The 18,287-nt window shown below is 42.8% G+C and overlaps 1 protein-coding gene across 3 annotated transcripts in view; it reads left to right on the top strand.

The window, feature by feature from the left end:
• Positions 1–14,187, top strand: part of LOC137437954 (gamma-aminobutyric acid receptor subunit gamma-2) — a 196,978-nt gene extending 182,791 nt beyond the window's left edge. Inside the window, exons 9-11 of one of the 3 annotated variants that reach the window (XM_078766723.1) lie at positions 3,718–3,926; positions 12,663–12,825; positions 13,734–14,187. In XM_078766723.1, the coding sequence (XP_078622849.1) occupies positions 3,718–3,926; positions 12,663–12,825; positions 13,734–13,930 (569 nt within the window). In that variant the 3' untranslated portion in view covers positions 13,931–14,187. The remainder of the gene's footprint in view (positions 1–3,717; positions 3,927–12,662; positions 12,826–13,733) is intronic. The other 2 variants (XM_068132741.2, XM_068132742.2) reach the window with 2 other exon arrangements.
• Positions 14,188–18,287: the final 4,100 nt, after the last annotated feature.

Raw genomic sequence — 18,287 nt, 5'->3', positions numbered from 1 at the left:
ATGTCTCGCATATACTTGCATACATACACTTATGTGGGAAGACCTAAATGGATATGGACCAGTGGAGAATATGTCACGGAGGAGATCTAAATGGACATGCGGGAAGGAGTATAGACAGTTTTGAGGGAGTTCATGGGGGTTATGGATATGGTGTGAGGAATGGAGAAGGTGAAAGGAGTTTGCTGATGGAGCTGGCTTGTTGATTTGTAATACTCAGTTCCAGAGAGCGGATAATAAGCTTGTTACATACACGTCAGGTGGGTCGACGACAACCGTTGACTACCTGATGGTGCCCAGGCGAGATAGGGGGCACCTCCGGGACACAAAGGTGATCCCGGGGGAGGAAGCTGTTTGACAGCACCACTTGGTTGTCTGTGACATAAGGGTGAAAGGTGCTCGGAGAGCTCTGCGGGTGAAGTACCAACCGCGAATGACGGTGTGGAGGTTGAAAGAGGTGACAGTAAGGGAGGCATTAAAAGAGAGGCTGAGTATGGTAGAAGATGATGTGGTTGAGCTTGAAAGTGGTTGGATGTCAATGAAAGCTAGTCTGTTGGGAGCCGTTGGTGAGGTATGTGGATGGACAAAAGGACCACCGAGGCACTCGGAAACATGGTGGTGGGATGATGAAGTTGGAAAGAGGATTGACGAGAAGAGGAAGAAGTTCAAGGAGTGGCAGAAGGCGAAGGGTACGGGAGCAGAAAAAGCAGAGCATGAAATTTATAAGGCAGCCAAGAAGGCTGCAAAGAAAGAGGTAGCAAAGGCGCAGGAGGCATGTAGGAAAATGTTCGGAGAACGCTTGGATTCGGAAGAGGGTCAGAGAGCAGTATTCAGGATTGTAAAGCAGATAGCGAAAGAGAGGTGTGATGTGATGGGGGTGAGTTGCTTGAAGGATGAAGTGGGACAAATCGTTGTCGACCCAGATGGAATTAAAGGAAGATGGAAAAGATATATGGAAATACTGTTGAATACAGAGAATGAATGGGATGGCAACATAGAGAGTAACCCAGTTTTAGGACCGGCAGAGAAGATAACTGAGAAGGAAGTTGAGGAAGCGATAAAAGCAATAAAAAATAAAAAAATAAAAAAACACCTTTAGAGGCCATTTTTCCCCGCAAAGCGGGGGTTGGCCTTTTTCGGGAACCGTGGTTGTTGTTGTTTTTCGGTCCCCTATTTGAAGCAATGTTTTACGGCTGGATGCCCTTCCTGACGCCAACCCTTTTTGCCGCCTTTAACGACAAACAGGGAATTACCAGTGAACTGGTACTCAAATGAAGCAATGAAGAGTACTCGATAAAAGCAATGAAGAGTAGAAAAGCGGGAGGGCCGACGGGAGTTGTGGGAGATATGTTGAAGGCAGCAGGAAGTTGGGGTGTGAAGAGAATGACAGAGATCTGTAATCTGGTGGTGAAAGAAGGCCGCATTCCAGTGGATTGGGAACTGAGTACCCTCGTCCCTCTATACAAGGGGAAAGGTGACCCTCTGGACTGTGGGTCGTATCGAGCGATAAAGTTATTGGAGCATGGAATGAAGGTATTGGAAAGGGTGTTGGAGAGGAGGATAAGGAAGAAAGTGAAGTTCGACGAAATGCAGTTTGGATTTATGCCAGGAAGAGGCACGACAGACGTGCCTTTTTCGACATATGGAAACAAACACAATTGGAAAGGTGAAATTAATGGTTGTTTAATGCACGGGGGAAAGTAGTGCTGTAAGTAGGGGGGATGGTCGAAAGACCAAGTTTTTTTGAGTGAGACAGCTTGGTTTGCGAAAGAATCCTTGTGAAGAAGGGGGATAGATCGTGATAAGGAGCAATAACCTATGGGTATTCCTGACATAGAAATAAGGGAGGTGAAGCCTTTTTCAATGTTATTAAAAGCTTTTAAAGTAAGTAGCAAAAAATTGTATTTCAGACACAAGTTGGAGGAATTTTGTTGTTTTTTTTTTTATATATATTTTTTGTATACAGAATCGAGGCTCGTGTAATAGCTAACACATTGTACATGAAAACATTGACAGACACATAAAACTTACAATGAAGGCAGCAGGAGACAAGAGGGGGAGAGAGAGGGAAGCACAAAAGCACAACAACAGTAGAGAACAGGAACGTCGGTAGATCTGTGGAAGGGGGAGGGCTGGGGGAGGAGGGAGTGGTACACGGTATAAAGCAAATTAACACTACTATAAATATCAGGAAAGAAGTTGTGGATTGAAAGAGGTGGATTTGGGGTGTTTTAACGGGGATAGAAAAGATCAAGGTTTTGGATGGGGGATGGTGGTGAGCAGCTGTTTTAAAGACCTGGAAGGAGGAGAGGGATTGTAGAGAGTGTGGGAGATTGTTCCAGAAGCGAGAGAAAGACGAATGAAAGAGTGAAGGTGAGCAGAGAGTCTTGATTCTGGCAGTTTCACCAGAAGAGGGTTGCTGACAGATCTTGTGCGTCCTGCAGGAATATTTGTGGGGAAGAGCACAGACAGAGCAGGGGGAACAAGGCCAGAGAGGAGTCGGTAGCAGACAGAAAGGGTTGCTCTCCCCTTTGGGCACATGTATTGATAAAAGAGATAAAGAATTAACAAAGGAAAGAAATACTGGGAGAAGTTATTAAAGTTCAAACCTCTCGAAGAAATTGTCTTTCAGACTTTTGGGATTCCAACACGTCAGCCAAAAGAGTGCTTGGAAAAAACAATATCCAAGTTCCTCTGAAGTCCTCAAGAAAAAAAAACCTCTGAAGCCAGCTGCCAACTGCACATCCACCTCCATTGTGCAACTCAACAAAGTCTCTCCTTGGCAAATCCAAACTTATGAAACGTACAAGGATTTATCCACAGCCCAATAGGGTAATGCTCTCCCCTTTGGGCCAGTGCCCCTGCTTCAAACCTTCTGCATCTTGTTGCCATGGAGACCAAAGCCCTCAAAATCATTAGAATCTCCCACGATGAAGATGAAGGTCCGGGCCTGTTACGTTTGGTCGGTGGCCTCTTTATCTTCTAATTACCTCCTTTTTGGTATTGCACCCTTTGTCCTTTCATTGCTCTTACCACCCTCTCTCCACCCCTAGGTTTCTGCAGGGTGCATGTGGTCTCCCAGTCACCCAGTTCTGGTAAAACTCCCAAAACCAGGCTCACTGTTTACCCTCACTCGCTTGTTACTCTTTTCTCTGACCTGCGGAACCAACCTACTCAATTTGTTCTATTTTATTCTTCCCTCCAGAATGTCAAAATGTCTGTTCACCTCCTTCCGTCATCCTTGGCCATCCATAGTCATGAACTTTTCGACCCTCATTACCGCTACCCAAGCCCACCACTGCCTCTGTCGGTTATCGTGTCACCACCCTTCACCCAACTTTTCGCTTTGTGTTTCATCCCTGGGTTTTCCCTTTCTCCTCTTGCTGTATTTGAGCTTGTATCCAGCTTGTTCGCCCCCTGTGACCACCTCCTGCCTGCACTCTCATTCTTCCCCATGCCCATTCTTCCTCTAAGTATCCCTCTGTTTGTCCCTCTACCCTGCTGTTGTGGAGTGCTTCCCTGCTTTCCACTGTGTTCTTCATCTTATGGTGTATTCTTGTAATTTCTGAGTTCTAGATGTTCCACGAAACCCGACTTTATATGTGCAAAAAAAGCTTGTTAATGATGTGTAGTCCTGTTAATGCTGTGAAAGTGCAAAAACAAATTGCATCACAAGCATCATTTAGATCTTTCACTGTGCTTACCTCACTGTGTTTTCAGGCATAACCACTGTGCTCACGATGACAACGTTGAGCACAATTGCCCGCAAGTCATTACCCAAGGTGTCATATGCCACTGCCATGGATCTCTTTGTGACTGTGTGCTTCTTCTTCGTGTTTGCTGCCATGATTGAGTTTGCCATGTTAACCTTCTTTGTGAGCCGCAAAAGGTTACAGGCAGGAAAGAAGAAAAAGCATCGTTCATCACTGGTAAGCAATATGTGACATCACCTGTATGCTTCACATGACTCGTCGCTACATCTTATACAAGCATAATTTTTCACATGCAAATCAAGAGTAATTTAACAATTTTTTCCTACTACATCTGTTTCGATAATTGCAAGATCTTTGTTTTGATTTACTACTTATATGAAGACTATTAGGACTACGTATGATAATATATCTTCCATACTATAAATGTCCATCTGTCTGACTGGGTGTTACATATACACTCCTACACCCTTTTTTTTTTTTTTTTTTGTATACAAGATCGAGGCTCGTGTAAGAGCTAACATTAATGACAAAAAAACAAACGGACACATAAGACAAAATAAAGGGAGCGGGAGACAAGATGGGGAGAAGAGGGGAAGCACACAAGTACAACATTTGAGAGCAGGAACATCGGGAGATCTGTGGGAGGGAGAGGGCTTGGGGGGAGGAGGCGTGACATCCTTGATCCCTGAGCGGATGTCGTCCAAATTTGTCAGAGGTTGTACCCGCCAGGTTTAAGTGGGGTTAGGGGCTCCTTTAGCATTAAATTTTCAAACCCCTGGAAAAATGATGGGGTACACTTCTTCGCTGTTGCAGTTGGTTTGAATAGCACCACCTTTGGTGGTGTAGTGGAACAAAAAAAGTGCTGCAGCACATTGCCAACCAAAGGTGACTGAGAAGGGTACTCCTGCCCACGGTGGGAGTGCCATCTAAAGGATGAAGCAGAACTTGAGCCCTGCAGGATGGTGTTAATTTTCCTGGGTAAGTGCATGACTGTCATTTTCTGTGGTCGTTTCCCCTCCCACCAGGCTAGGTTATCCCATAAATTAAGAAAGTGGCTTATCCTGTCAATTCCAAAATAAACTGGGTGGTGTATAGCTGACCACTACCTCCATCACTCCTAATTTTTGTTAAACATATCTTTCTTCCATAATATAGAATGCATTGCTCAGTCTTCAGTGTTGATGATGGACTGCTGCCAATATATATATTGGGCGGTGAAGAGCAAACCACTGCCTTGAGTGCGTCCAGTTTTATGTGTATGTAACTTTCTTTCATCATAAACGATGCATTGTTCAGTGCTACATCTGAGCAGGGTCATGTAGAGATGACACTGCTCAGATTTAGCACTTTGAAAGGGGACCAATGCATGGGAGAAAAGGATTTGTCTGGCGTGATGGGTCATTCACATTCGTAGGCCGGAAGTTCTTTGGGCTACATACGCAGGAGAAAGCTGACGGAAACTCCTTCCATGTGTTGACCCAGTTGAGCAAAATACCTCCGAAGAAAAGAGTTGCCTGAGGTAGGCATACTCCAAGAGCCACAATTATAAGGAGTCTTATGGTGGTCAAAGGAGTCTTCTGGAGAGAAAAAACGGTGTATAAAGCACAACAGAATTGCAACGGCAAAAGGCGCCATGCTGCAGAAACAGAAGAAGAATGAGCATTGCGTAGACAGTGCGATTGATTGGCAACAGCAAGAGGCCATGTTGCAAAAACAGAGGAAGAAGGAAGACGGTGTAAACCATGCGATCAATTGGTAAAAGCAAGAGGCATTGAGCAAGAAGATAACACACACCGCCAGAATCAGTTAGAATCAGATCAGTTACTACACTTGAGGATACAAGCTCCCTGTCCTAACGAATGGAAAGCTGTGCATTCAACTACAACCCATCTGTGCAATATGAAGATTCATCCAGTATTTTGAACGGATGTTGGGCCAGTGTTTTGTCAGGTAAGAAAATGGAAAGGTGAGTCCCACCATTGGTCACTTTTGCTAATTAGCATGCCCTCGACCAATCTCTGTCGGGGATTAAATCCCCAGTTGTTTTAGGCTGCTCAGGTCAGATAACACCCCATCTTGCACTTTCTTTCCTCACTGCAGACCACTCGGTGAAACACCAGAAAACGTTTACTGTTTGATCCGTGAGTTTAGCCTGCTTTGCATTCCAAAGCACTTGAAGTAAACGGTATGCTATCGCCAGATGCATTGGTCCACAACTTGCAAGACACATTCCAAACCGTGCACCAGCAGGACATTGCAATGCACCTTGCTGCTTTGCAAACGTATGCTAACGAAGACAACTAACTGCAAGGTCATCCATGATAATCTCCAGCATATTAGGCGCAACGTCACCACTGCCATAAATTTGGTAAAAAATCAAGTTCTCGTTCTTTGCCTCAGCCCAACAAAGGCACTCAAATGCGCACAGCACGCTTCATTGATGCACGTGCCGCATCTTCGTTCCGTCATTCAACGGACGAATGACATGATCAATCAGCTGCCTAGTACGAGTATAAACGGCCTGGAATTTGGCAAGGGTGACATCACATGATGTCGTTCAACATGACGTTGATGGCCATGAAGCACCTCAGCCGTCTACACTGGGCAGGGGCGCCGCCAGGGATTTTGGGCCCCATGAAAAGATATCACAATGGGCCCCTATGAAGCACGTGCGCACATTTTTTCCTAATGTTCTAATAATTTTTAGGGCCCCTGTCAGTGCAGGGCCCTTGGAATCATCCTAACTTCCCCCCCCCCCCCCCCCCCCCCTTACAGCGCCCCTGACACTGGGAACAGATCGAATAGCGCCGCCTTTGGTGTTTTCTCCTGCTGTTAGCCTCGTCGTAGTTTTTTTTAGCTTATCTGGAATTGGATAAGGTATTGTCATCGTGCACTGTCCGTCCGTCTCTTATTTCGACTTCTCCGACCAAACCGCTGGGCCGATCCGGCTGAAATTTGGCAGCATGGTTCCACTCCTGACTGGTAATGGGGATTGCATAGCTCGTTGAGGTTAAGTATGTCAAAATGGCGGACTTAGTAAATTCCTTCAAAAATCTTCTTCTCCAGACCCACCAGTCAGAATGCTACCAAATTTGGGTAATGACATTAGGCCAGGGTAGGGATGTTAATTTGCAGAGGTCATGCCGATCATGTGACCGGAAGTGTGTCCAAATGGCGGATTTACTAAATTATTTGGAAAATACATAAATTCTTTCACAAATCGTCTTCTCTAGACCCACCAGTCAGAATTTAGGTTACAACATCAGGCCAGGGCCCAGATAAGCTGCAGCTCCAGTGGTCCTATTTTTATTTTCCTTGCTATCATTTCTATTTTCAGTTTGTTTGCATCAACCATTACCTCTACATCTTTGGCCCAGTTGCATAAAGCATCCTTCGGGAAAGATTTGAGGGTTTACTTAAATATTTCCTTAAGTTTCCCCTAAAGGCCACCCTTAATTTGAGGATGGTTGCATATACCTTTGGGTTTCCAAAAGGCGCTCTTCATGGAAATTGGTCATGAAGGCGACAATTATCGCAGCGCGACGCCAGAGGCTGATAGAGCAATATACTTCCTCAAATGAAAAATCATTGTACATTGTGAAAAAAGCTCTAAGCGGCAGCACAGTGACTTCGATAACATTTTCACTCTTTCATGACATCCAGAATATTTTGCTTGTGGTTTCGCACTCGTATTTGACTTTCATAATTTCCCACTTTCACCATTCTCGGAAAGTTTCCAAACATTTACTGCACATAGTAACACATTCACAATAAAATGCTCATTGAGAATCGATGAATTTTACACAAGAATAATTTTATTCCTCCTTCATCTAGAAGCACGTGTTCCTCATGAAACATATAACAAACATCATTTAACATTACATGTTGTTGCTTTCAGAGACATCTTCCTTTCTCCAAACTGATTGGTTGCCTTGCGTAGCAACGGCTCCTCAGGATTTCCTCAACCTCAAGGAAATCCTTAATTGAGGATTTCTTAAGGGTTATTTATGCAACAGCCCTTAAGGAAATCCTTCACTAAGGTATCACAGTGAACCTTAAGGACATCTTTCCTTAAGGATAAGGGAATATTATGCAACCGGTGAGGGGTGTCTTCAATTTTATATTTGTTTTTTATTTTTTGGATTCTCGACTTTAGTTTTGGGCTTTTACTTCCTCTTTGGAATTGCTGAATCTGTCCTGTCTCCTTTCTGAGCATCTCCCTCTGTCTCTCAAGTCTTTGCTTCCATGGTTGTGCTTGGTGTTTATTTATGGGACTGTTGGTTTTTATTTGTCTGTTCCTGTGCTGTTTTGTTGTTACCTTTTCCTGAATGAATAGTGCTGCTGCAAAATTCACGATGTTTATTTCTTTCAGGGGGGGCTGATTTTGGCAATATCTTAGGTTACATTTTGGGTTAATTTTTGCTATAGCTTTTGGTTTAATTTTTCCTGCAGTTTTAACCTTCAATCTTATTGATCAGGTTCACGAAAGTATAAATAACCTGATGTTGATCAGGTGACCCTGCTTGTATATATGTATAACCATACCTTCTCCTTGAAATGCAGCATGGCATGATTCATGTTTCAGCAAAACATTGTGCCACTAATGCTTTGGGAACTAATTTAAATATTCATGATGTTTTTATCCAGCTGTCTCTTCTTCTTCCAGGTAAAACGCATGATAAATTACTTTGGGCTTTCTCACTTTCATCTTCTGGGAGATGTCCTTTAATTTATTAGAACGTAAAGTTGAACTTTTAGTTTATCACATCAATGTATGATACCTCAGCCTTTCTTTGTTAATTGGTGCCATAAGAAAGTCCACGGCCACGTAAAGGTGCCACCATTATTTCAAAATATATTTGGCCCGTTGGATGTTTATAAATTCATTGGATGTTTTTATAACTAAATTCCCATTACAGCAACTTAGCCTTTGATTTAATATCAAAACTCAAAAAAATTAATTGGCCTCTCACCTCACCTTGCTTGCCTAGCCCCTGAGTTACACCTGCCAGATGTGCTCTGTTTCTAGTTTCATGGAATATCTAAAATGAGAGTGTACAGTTTTAACCAATCATATTGCTAGCATATGGTGAAGCCTGCAAATGAGATTAAAATAAAAACAAGTACAGATACAGTCAAAGTACACTGCCCCCATGCCAAATAAATATATATCCTCTGGTGCGGCATTGCCGGGGCGCCTCTGGCACCGGGCGATACCGCCGTGCAGCTCATAGAGACTGCATTGGGAGGGAGATGTGTACAATAATTGTTTGATTAATTGCATAATTAAAATCAATAAATAATAATCATAAAATATTTTCTTACTCAATTGGCTAATAGCATAAACCACCATTGCTTCATCCAAAGCAGTAACCTTTTGAAAATTAATTAAATAAGTCATAAATCGAAAAATTTAAATAACTAGCAACGGTACCCACCCTACGGGTGGGGCTTCAGTTGGGAGGCCCAAATGAAAAGGCAAAATATCAGAAATTGAAGGCCTTTTTTTATTTTAAACGATTCATAAAACATCCGTTGAATCATATCACACGCAAATCATCAAAATCTAAACAGTACATGGCGCCCATTTTGAAAAAAGATTGAATTCTGCAAAACGGAAGCAGCCGCTACACGTCTTTCTCAGTCGCACGTTTATGTGTGAAGAGTGCGCGCCAAATCTGTAACACGGAAGCGGCCGCTACACCTGTTTCTCAGTCGCTTTGCACATGCTGCCGTGTTCCTTCGGAGCCGCACGTTCATTTAGGAAGAGTTCGTCAGGAGTCGATCTACTCTCTCCTGGTACGTATAATTTCAACAAAAGCCACATCACTGTTCGTATCGGTAAATATTATTCCATCGTGTTTGGAAAAACTGGAAAATTGGAAAACTTGGAAAAACAATATAGCCTATTTTACTCCAGGGGGTCCTAGGATTACCCACCCAAAATATCGTTGCGATCGGTTCAGCCGTTTTTGTGGTACCTTCGAACGGACAGACAGACGGACGGACGGACATTTGGTGAATTATAGCAAGATTAATTGATAAAACCAATAAATAATTAATCAATAAATCAAAAATATGCTTTATAGCCACATCACTTGGTCACTGCCATGTCCAAATATCAGCTTCCTAGCTCAAAAGGTGCCTGAGTTATTGTCCAGATGAGAAAGAAAACAAATAAACGATTAATAATGTAAATAAATAAATAATAATCATAAAATAATTAAATAATTAATCAATTGGCTAATGGAATACCTAAACCACCACTGTTTCATTCGAATCTGTAACTTAAAAAAAAAAAAATCAATGAAGTCTTTAATCGAATAATTAAATAATTAATCGATTAATTGATTAATCAAAAAACAAAAAATACCATTTTTGTGAAAGCACTTGCTCACTATTGTGTCGAAATTTCAGCCTCCTAACTCAAAAGGATGGCTGAGATATCGCCCGGACAAACAAACAAGAAACTGGAGTGCAAACTGAGTACTCCCTTTCAGCACGCGTCATTGCTGGGCCCGCTTTAGTGCCCGGCAATGACGTCATGCAGCACCTGGAGATGGAATAGGAAAGGAGCGTTGTACAATGAACACTCGTTTTACTCTGCGCACGTTGCACATCATGTGCAGTGAATTTCACCTCCCTGTGCATTGTATTTATTGTTATTTAAAAAAAACACTTCTGTACACTGCCCTTGATGTTCTGTTTGCAAGCTACCGTCTACAATTCCAATAGAAGAGACATAATTACTCTTTCATGGAAAATGTTTTTTGCATTTGTTGTATCCTCAAAAATATACTGTAGTGAACACACATTTGTGGTAAACGATTGGCCTTTACAACCTACCCTTATGAAGGGGGACAGACATCTCCACAAACATACAAACTAACATTGTGTTTTATATAGTAGATTTTCACAAATTAGAGAAAGATTTTTATGAATAATTCAGAAAATTCAATTATTTATGTCTTTTATATTTTTTAAATTGTTTTATGGCTCCAGTAATCTCAAGCAACGGCTCTTCTTGATAAAAAGGAAAATTGTATTGGTGCCGATGAACTTATGTTGGCCATTTCTTTTTGATACTTGCATTGTATTGATTCTTACGTGAACTGTGTTGGCATGTGAAGTATCCTACTTGAATTCAACTTTGTGTACAGTCGTGGCTAAAAATATTGGCACCGTTGCACTTTTTTCAAATAAAGCAACATTTCTTCCAGAAAATTGTTGAAATTAAAAAATCTCTTGGTATCCACATATGTATTTCTTTGGTTTGCAGTGGAATAAAACAAAAAAGCTGAAAAAAAACTACTAAATCTTAGCTTATTCCATACAGAAATCCTAAAATGGCCCGGACAATATTATTGGCATCTTTTAGAAGTTGTTAGACATAATTAGATTTTCAAGCAGGTGATTCTCCTTTACTTTGGAATTGAACTCACCTGTGCTGAGCTGTCGATGCCTGCAATATAAAAAAAATATCTCATTCAACCAGTTTGAATAGAGAAAAGGAGTCATTCTCCTGTTTTGTGTGACTGTGTGTACCACAATGAGCATGGAGAAAAGAAAGAAACCCAGATAATTGTCTCAGGAGGTCAGACAGAAGATTTTAGCGAAAAATGGACAATCTCAAGGCTACAAGTCCATCTCCAGAGACCTTGATATTCCTGTGTCCACTGTACGCAATGTTATCAGGAAGTTCAAGGCCCATGGCACTGTAGCCAACCTCCCAGGACTTGGTAGGAAGAGAAGACTTGATTGAAGATTGCAGCGAAGGATTGTTCGAATGGTGGAGATGGGCCCCTTTTAGCTCTTACACGAGCCTCGATCTTGTGTACAAAAAAGAAAAAGAAAAAAAAAAAGCACCTTGATCAACTGCCAAACAGATTCAAGCTGACCTTCAGACACAAGGTACGACAGTTTCAACTCAAACCATCCATCACCAACTCAATGAAAGGGGGTTCTATGGTAGGAGACCCAGGAGCACCCCACTGCTGAGAAAGCCCATCTGGAGTTTGCCAAAACACACCTGAACAAGCCAAAATCCTTCTGGGAGAATGTCCTGTGGACAGATGAGACAAAATTGGAGTTTCTTTTGGTGAAGCACATCATCTCTATGTTTACAGAAAACAAAATGAATCCTTCAAAGAAAAGAACACCTTCCCTACAGTCAAACATGGAGGAGGTTCCGTTATGTTTTGGGGTTGCTGTGCTGCCTCTGGCACTGGGTGCCTTGAATGTGTGCACGGCATCATAAAATCAGGAGATTACCAAGGCATTTTGGAGTGCAATGTTCAACCTAGTGTCAGAAAGCTGAGTCTCCGTCGAAGCTCATGGGTTTTACAGCAGGACAATGACCCCAAATACGCTTCAAAAGCACCCAGGAATGGTTCAAGGCAAAAGGCTGGGCTGTTCAGAAGTGGCCAGCAATGAGTCCAGATCTAAATCCCATTGAACACCTGTGGGGAGATCTGAAAACAGCAGTTGGGAGAAGGCACCCTTCAAATCTGGGAGAACTGGAGCAGTTTGTACAAGAAGAGTGGGCCAAACTGCCAGTAGAGAGGTGTAGGAAGCTCATTCATGGCTATAGGAAGCGCTTAACGGCAGTTATTTTGTCCAAAGGCCGTGCTACCAAATATTAAGTCTAGGGTGTCAATACTTTTTTCAATGCCATTTCTTTTTATTTTCTGATTTAAAAGGATATATTAAGTACTGAATCAAAAACAAAGGTTCTGTAATATTAACAGTGAAATAATGAATTGTGGAGACCACATACTTTTGTCAATTTTAACTTATTTTTAGAGAAAATTGTGAGTTATTTGAAAAAAGTGCAAGGGTGCCAATATTTTTGGCCACGACTGTATGTGTCATGCTCACAATGGTGTTTGGCCTTATTGTTTTATCATTTTATTGTCACATGCCAAATATCACATTAATATACTTTATCCACAGAGGTCTGGTATACTCACTGTTCGGCCTGGCTCAGCTCTGGGTGGCAATAAACCACTCAACAACGCACTGTACCCATCAAGCAAGGCAGCAGGTCGACAAGGATATTCTGGAGGAATTGCCTCGCTGAACTCTGAGCCTGAAAATGGCTATGAGTGCCTCGATGGTAAGGACTGCTCAGCATTCTTCTGCTGCTTCGATGAGTGTAAATATGGCAGCTGGAGACAAGGCCGGTTGCATATCCGTATAACGAAGCTGGACTCCTACTCTCGTGTTTTCTTCCCCATCACTTTTGGCTTCTTCAACCTCATCTACTGGATTGGATACCTCTACCTTTGAATCCAAGGACAGGCTGCATCAAAAGGATAGCATAATGGCTGGTCTAGTGCTACCCATGAAACTCCCCAATCCCATCTGGAAGCAACGTTGTTATGAACATAGCGCCTGCCCTGTCCATGAACACCTGTGCACCCTTCTTTCTCAGCCAGTGGCCAATCACTGTAGTTATGATCCAGGGACAGATGAGACAACATTTTGGAAGTGGTGGTTTATGTTACCTTTTCTCCCTACCCACCAGAGTCCACGGGAATGTCCCACTGACCCTGTCTGGGACTTCTGCTATGTAACTGTTGCCTTTTATCTAAGACATGTTGATCTCTATAGCCTGCAACTTGGACAAGTAGGCCTAACAATAGATTGTAAAAATGTGAGATGCGGAGGAGGAGACATGGGATAAATTTGCCATATGTGGAGGAAACAGAGGCCAACTTTAGAAAGGTGTAAATACCATGACCTTTCATGTAGCCATATCCTGTAGCGACAAAGGCCAATTTGCTGCCACTTTTGGTGAAGAAATTGAAGCCAGCTTGGGTTCTTTTCAAAAGCCTTCGACCTCAAAGACGAATTTACTAATGACAAAACTGAGCACAGCATTGGGTTTGATCTGTATTTGGCTTCCTTGGCCCCTAATGCCTGATTCGCCAGGAAAACAGCCTGCCTCACCACACAATTATTTGTCTCTCAGTATATACTATTATCTTAGTATCCTCACGTAATAAACTATTTTACACACAGGTAAATGGCACAAAGAGTGGAGAGTACAACGAGGAATGCAGCTTCCTGGGTGGCGAAGAGTTGGACAAATGAGTTTGACCCTGCATGTTTGGCGGTACCGAAACATGGAATACAGGCAGCACTTGGCGACGTACTACCATATTGTACTCGATTGGCCTTCTTCCTCACTACTGGCCTTTTATAGACATCAGGCCTGAGGTTTTTAATGTGCGGGGGATTCGTTCGTTTTCACTGTGTTTTGACGCCTCTCATTGATATCAGCAAAATAAATATGTATTTATGATTCCGCTTACATTTGCTTGCTTTTACAGAGCAACAGCATTTCCATTCACAGGTGAGATGCCAATGGGACCAGTGCTTTGCCTTGACATTTTCAGATGAGCCAGTGGGTAACAATGAAAATATCATGTTAATGCAAAAGCCAGAACATTGAAATAAACACATTATTTTAACAAACTCTCAATGGCTCGGCAATTTTTCGCCCAAGAGAAAATAAATAAAACCTGCTCAATTTTGTCTCAATTACAGACAATGACTGTCATCACACTGCCCTTACAATAAGGAAATCGATAATATTATTACGGTGTATTCCATAGGGTAATTCTGTCTGGAACAGCATTTGTTTGTCTGTCCAGTGTAGGTATAATAATAATAATAATATAATACATTTATTTTATATAGCGCTTTTCAAGAAGCCCAAAGGCGCTTTGACAGAGTACAAAAAACAAGTGCAAAAAGACAAGAATCAATAGGGAAATATTTAAAGCAAAAGGAGGGAGAAGGAGAAGAGATAGTCAGGGGTTAAATGCTGTGGGTTGAATGTTGAATGCAGTGTTGAACAGGTGGGTCTTTAGTGATGTTTTGAATGTGGTGAGTGAGGAGGAGTCTCTGATGGTGTGAGGTAGTGAGTTCCAGAGGGTGGGAGCAGCGATGGAGAAGGCCCTGTCCCCCCAGGATCTGAATTTGGTCCGGATGGGGGGGGGGGCGTCAGGAGGTTGGTACCAGCAGAGCGGAGGTTGCGGGTGGGAGTGTGTCTGGAGAGGAGGTCAGTCAGGTAGAATGGGGCCAGGTTATGGAGGGCTTTGTAGGTCAAGAGGAGGATTTTGTACTGGATTCTCTGGGGGATGGGGAGCCAGTGAAGCTTGTAAAGGACGGGGGTGATGTGGTCACGGGTCCGGGAATGGGTGAGTAGACGGGCAGCGGAGTTCTGAATGTATTGGAGTTTATTGATGATTATTGAGGGTGAACCATAGAGGAGGCTGTTGCAGTAGTCCAGACGGGAGGTGATGAAGGCGTGGATGAGGGTTTCTGCGGCCGTGGAGGAGAGGGATGGACGGAGACCGGCGATGTTTTTCAGGTGAAAGAGGGCTGTCTTTGTGATTTGTTTAGTGTATTTGTCGAAGGAGAGGGTTTGGTCAAAGATGATGCCAAGATTCCGGATGTGAGGGGAGGTGGATACTGGGAAACCGTCGATGTTGAGGGCAAAGTTATGGGTGGATTTGGTGAGCGTTTTTGGGCCAATGATGATTATTTCAGATTTATCATAGTTAAGTTTGAGGAAGTTGATTTGAAGCCAGGATTTTATTTCAGTGATGCAGTTTGTCAGGATAGATTGGGTGGTGGTGGAGATGGACTTGGTGGAGATGAAAAGCTGGATGTCATCGGCGAAGCAGTGGAATTGGAGACCATGACGGCGGATTAAGTGACCAAGGGGGGACAGGTACAGGATGAAGAGGAGGGGGCCAAGAACTGAACCTTGGGGGACACCTTGGGGGAGGGGAGCAGTGGGGGATTTGCAGTTATTGATGGCGATGAACTGGCGTCTGTCAGAGAGGTACGAGTTGATCCAAGAGAGGGCAGTGCCGGTAATGTTGAAGGTGGTTTCAAGTCGGGTGAGGAGGATGGTGTGATTGATGGTGTCAAAGGTGGTGCTGAGGTCGAGGAGGATGAGAATGTTGAGGTTGCCGGCGTCAGAGGAGAGGAGAAGGTCGTTGGTGATTTTGAGGAGAGCAGTTTCAGTACTGTGGTTGGAGCGGAATCCGGATTGGAATGTTTCATACAGGTTATTGGCAGAGAGGTGATGTTTGAGTTGAGTGGCTACAGCGTGTTCCAAAACTTTTGACAGAAAGGGTAGGTTGGAGATTGGTCTGAAGTTGTTTCGGGTGTCAGGGTTTAGTCCAGGTTTTTTCAGAATGGGGGTAACAGCAGCAATTTTGAGGGATGGTGGGACGATGCCTGTAGACAGGGAGGAGTTTATTGTTGCAGTGATAAGTGGAGAGAGAGCAGGACGGCCGTGACAAAGCTGGAGGGGATGGGGTCAAGAGTGCAGGTGGAAGTTTTCATTCCTATGGTGTGATATGTATATGTATGTATGTATGTATGTCCCTCACAAACATATGTATGTATGTATGTATGTCCCTCACAAACGTCCACCAATCTGAGCGGAGGATCTGGTCACATGACAGGGGGACAGCGTATAGTAACCATTATAGTTGTATATTTTACGAAAAGGAAATATAACTTTCTGTGGAACGGTTTGGGGTCCCAGCGGGTATCATAAGGTAGGTAGGAGGTTTCAGAAATTCCTCAATACAATTTTCATTTTAAAATGTGACCAACATATTAACACTATAGTATTAATTTGTGATTGGAATGATGAATGATGCTGTTTGGAATGAAAATATAGAGATATTGAGTTTAAAGCAGAATGAGGAAATGACGTAAGAGTTTCCATCCGTGACATTCGCGGATTCCCCATTTGCAGTTTCGCCATTTGCAGTTTTGCCATTGACTGGATATAGCAACATTCAGACTGGGTACGTTTTTTGTGCAAGTCATTCACAAACCTGCTGTCAATGTCTGACGTTCGACTGAGGGTGGCATACGAATGTGGAATTTTTGGAAATTTTTAAAATCCTTTACCTTATTTGCTACCTGGTATCCCCACCCAGGTCATACTATCCTCTTCAACTACAGTATCAAACAAGCCCGGCGACGCCACTGTTAGACTATCGGTCTTGTTTTTTTAAGCAGGAGGTCGAATGAGCTGTGATATCACACTCATTACCCTCGCCAAAGGAGAGGTTATTGCATTTAGGTCTGTTTTATTGTTTGTCCACACAGATCATGAGTATGTGTATTAATTACATTAGACCCTTTGGAACCCCAAGACCCTTTAGAACATTAACACCCTTTAAGACTCCAAAGACTCTTTAGACCCCTAAGCCACTATAAGATGCCTAAGACCCATTATACCCCTAAGACCCATTATACCCCTAAGACCCTTTAACATCCATTACAACCTTCAGACCTTTTAGACCCTTTAGACCACTAATACCTTGTAGACCCCTTCGGCATTTAGACCATTTTTAGATGTTTTAAGACCCTTTAGACCCCTTCAGACAATTCCAACCCTTTAGATCCATTTTTACATTTACACATTCACAACTGGACCATTTAAACCTTTCTTTTACAATCGATGACCTTTCATTTAGTACATCCTTCCATTTATTTGCCACACAATACAAGTCCCGGCGAGGGTCTGCAATCTGATTGCTCTTTCATTTTAACTATTAGTATTTCACCCACGATGGCAGCCACAACAATTGACTCCTAATTAATTGCTGCTTCTGTGTTGTACCTACGATGAAACAGAGAATCCCAAAGTAATCTTTCTTTCTACCACTGTAGTTTTATTTAATTATCTTCTACAAGGGGATATCAAGGTCCTATACATTCATGTATATATTGCATGTTTAAAATGAAAGGGCCTACAGGCAGTATTGCCTCAAATACATACGTTCAACTTGAGAGTTCATAGAACACGTTACCCCACACAATCTTGAGAAACAAGGTATTAGGTGGGGTCTGCGGGCGGCAGATTTGATTGGTCGTGATGAGGTAAAATATCGTAATATTTAGTCTAGGGTCTGCTAAATGGAAGGTTTTTGAAAGTGCCAATAAGGTTGGTACCACTGAAAGTAAAAGAGCAGTGTTGAGTACCGGATGGAACACGCACCGACGATGGGCAGCACTCTTCAAGGACTGGAGGAAGGGGTGAGACGACGGATACACCTGCATTATTTGGTTGTTGTGTACAACTTTGCTTTTTTATTTTGCTAAGGTGAGAGAGATGTCGACATTAATTTAAAAGATGTTTTTTGGGATGCAATATATTGACTCGTAGAAGAGCAAGGAGAGTATAAGAGTAACCTGGTAACAACCAGACATTGAAAAACAGGTGAATGATCAAACAGGAGTAGAATAGAAAAGACAAAGAAAGAAGGACGGTAGCCTAAAATAGTTAGGGGTATATATATATATAATAATAACCACCTTTAGAGGCCATTTTTCCCCGCAAAGCGGGGGTTGGCCTTTTCGGGCACCGTGGTTGTTGTTGTTTTTTTTGGTCCCCTTTTTGAAGCAATGTTTTACGGCCGGATGCCCTTCCTGACGCCAACCCATTTTGCCACCTTTAACGACAAACAGGGAATTACCAGTGAACTGGTACTCCATTAGCCGACCTCGGAAGGATGACAGGCTGAGTCAACCCCC

Source organism: Myxine glutinosa, chromosome 12 (genome assembly GCF_964187855.1).
Source record: "Myxine glutinosa chromosome 12, kmMyxGlut1.1, whole genome shotgun sequence".
NCBI classification, from domain to species: domain Eukaryota; kingdom Metazoa; phylum Chordata; class Myxini; order Myxiniformes; family Myxinidae; genus Myxine; species Myxine glutinosa.
Note: the sequence above shows the minus strand (reverse complement) of the source record. Positions and strands in the feature narration are given on the sequence as shown.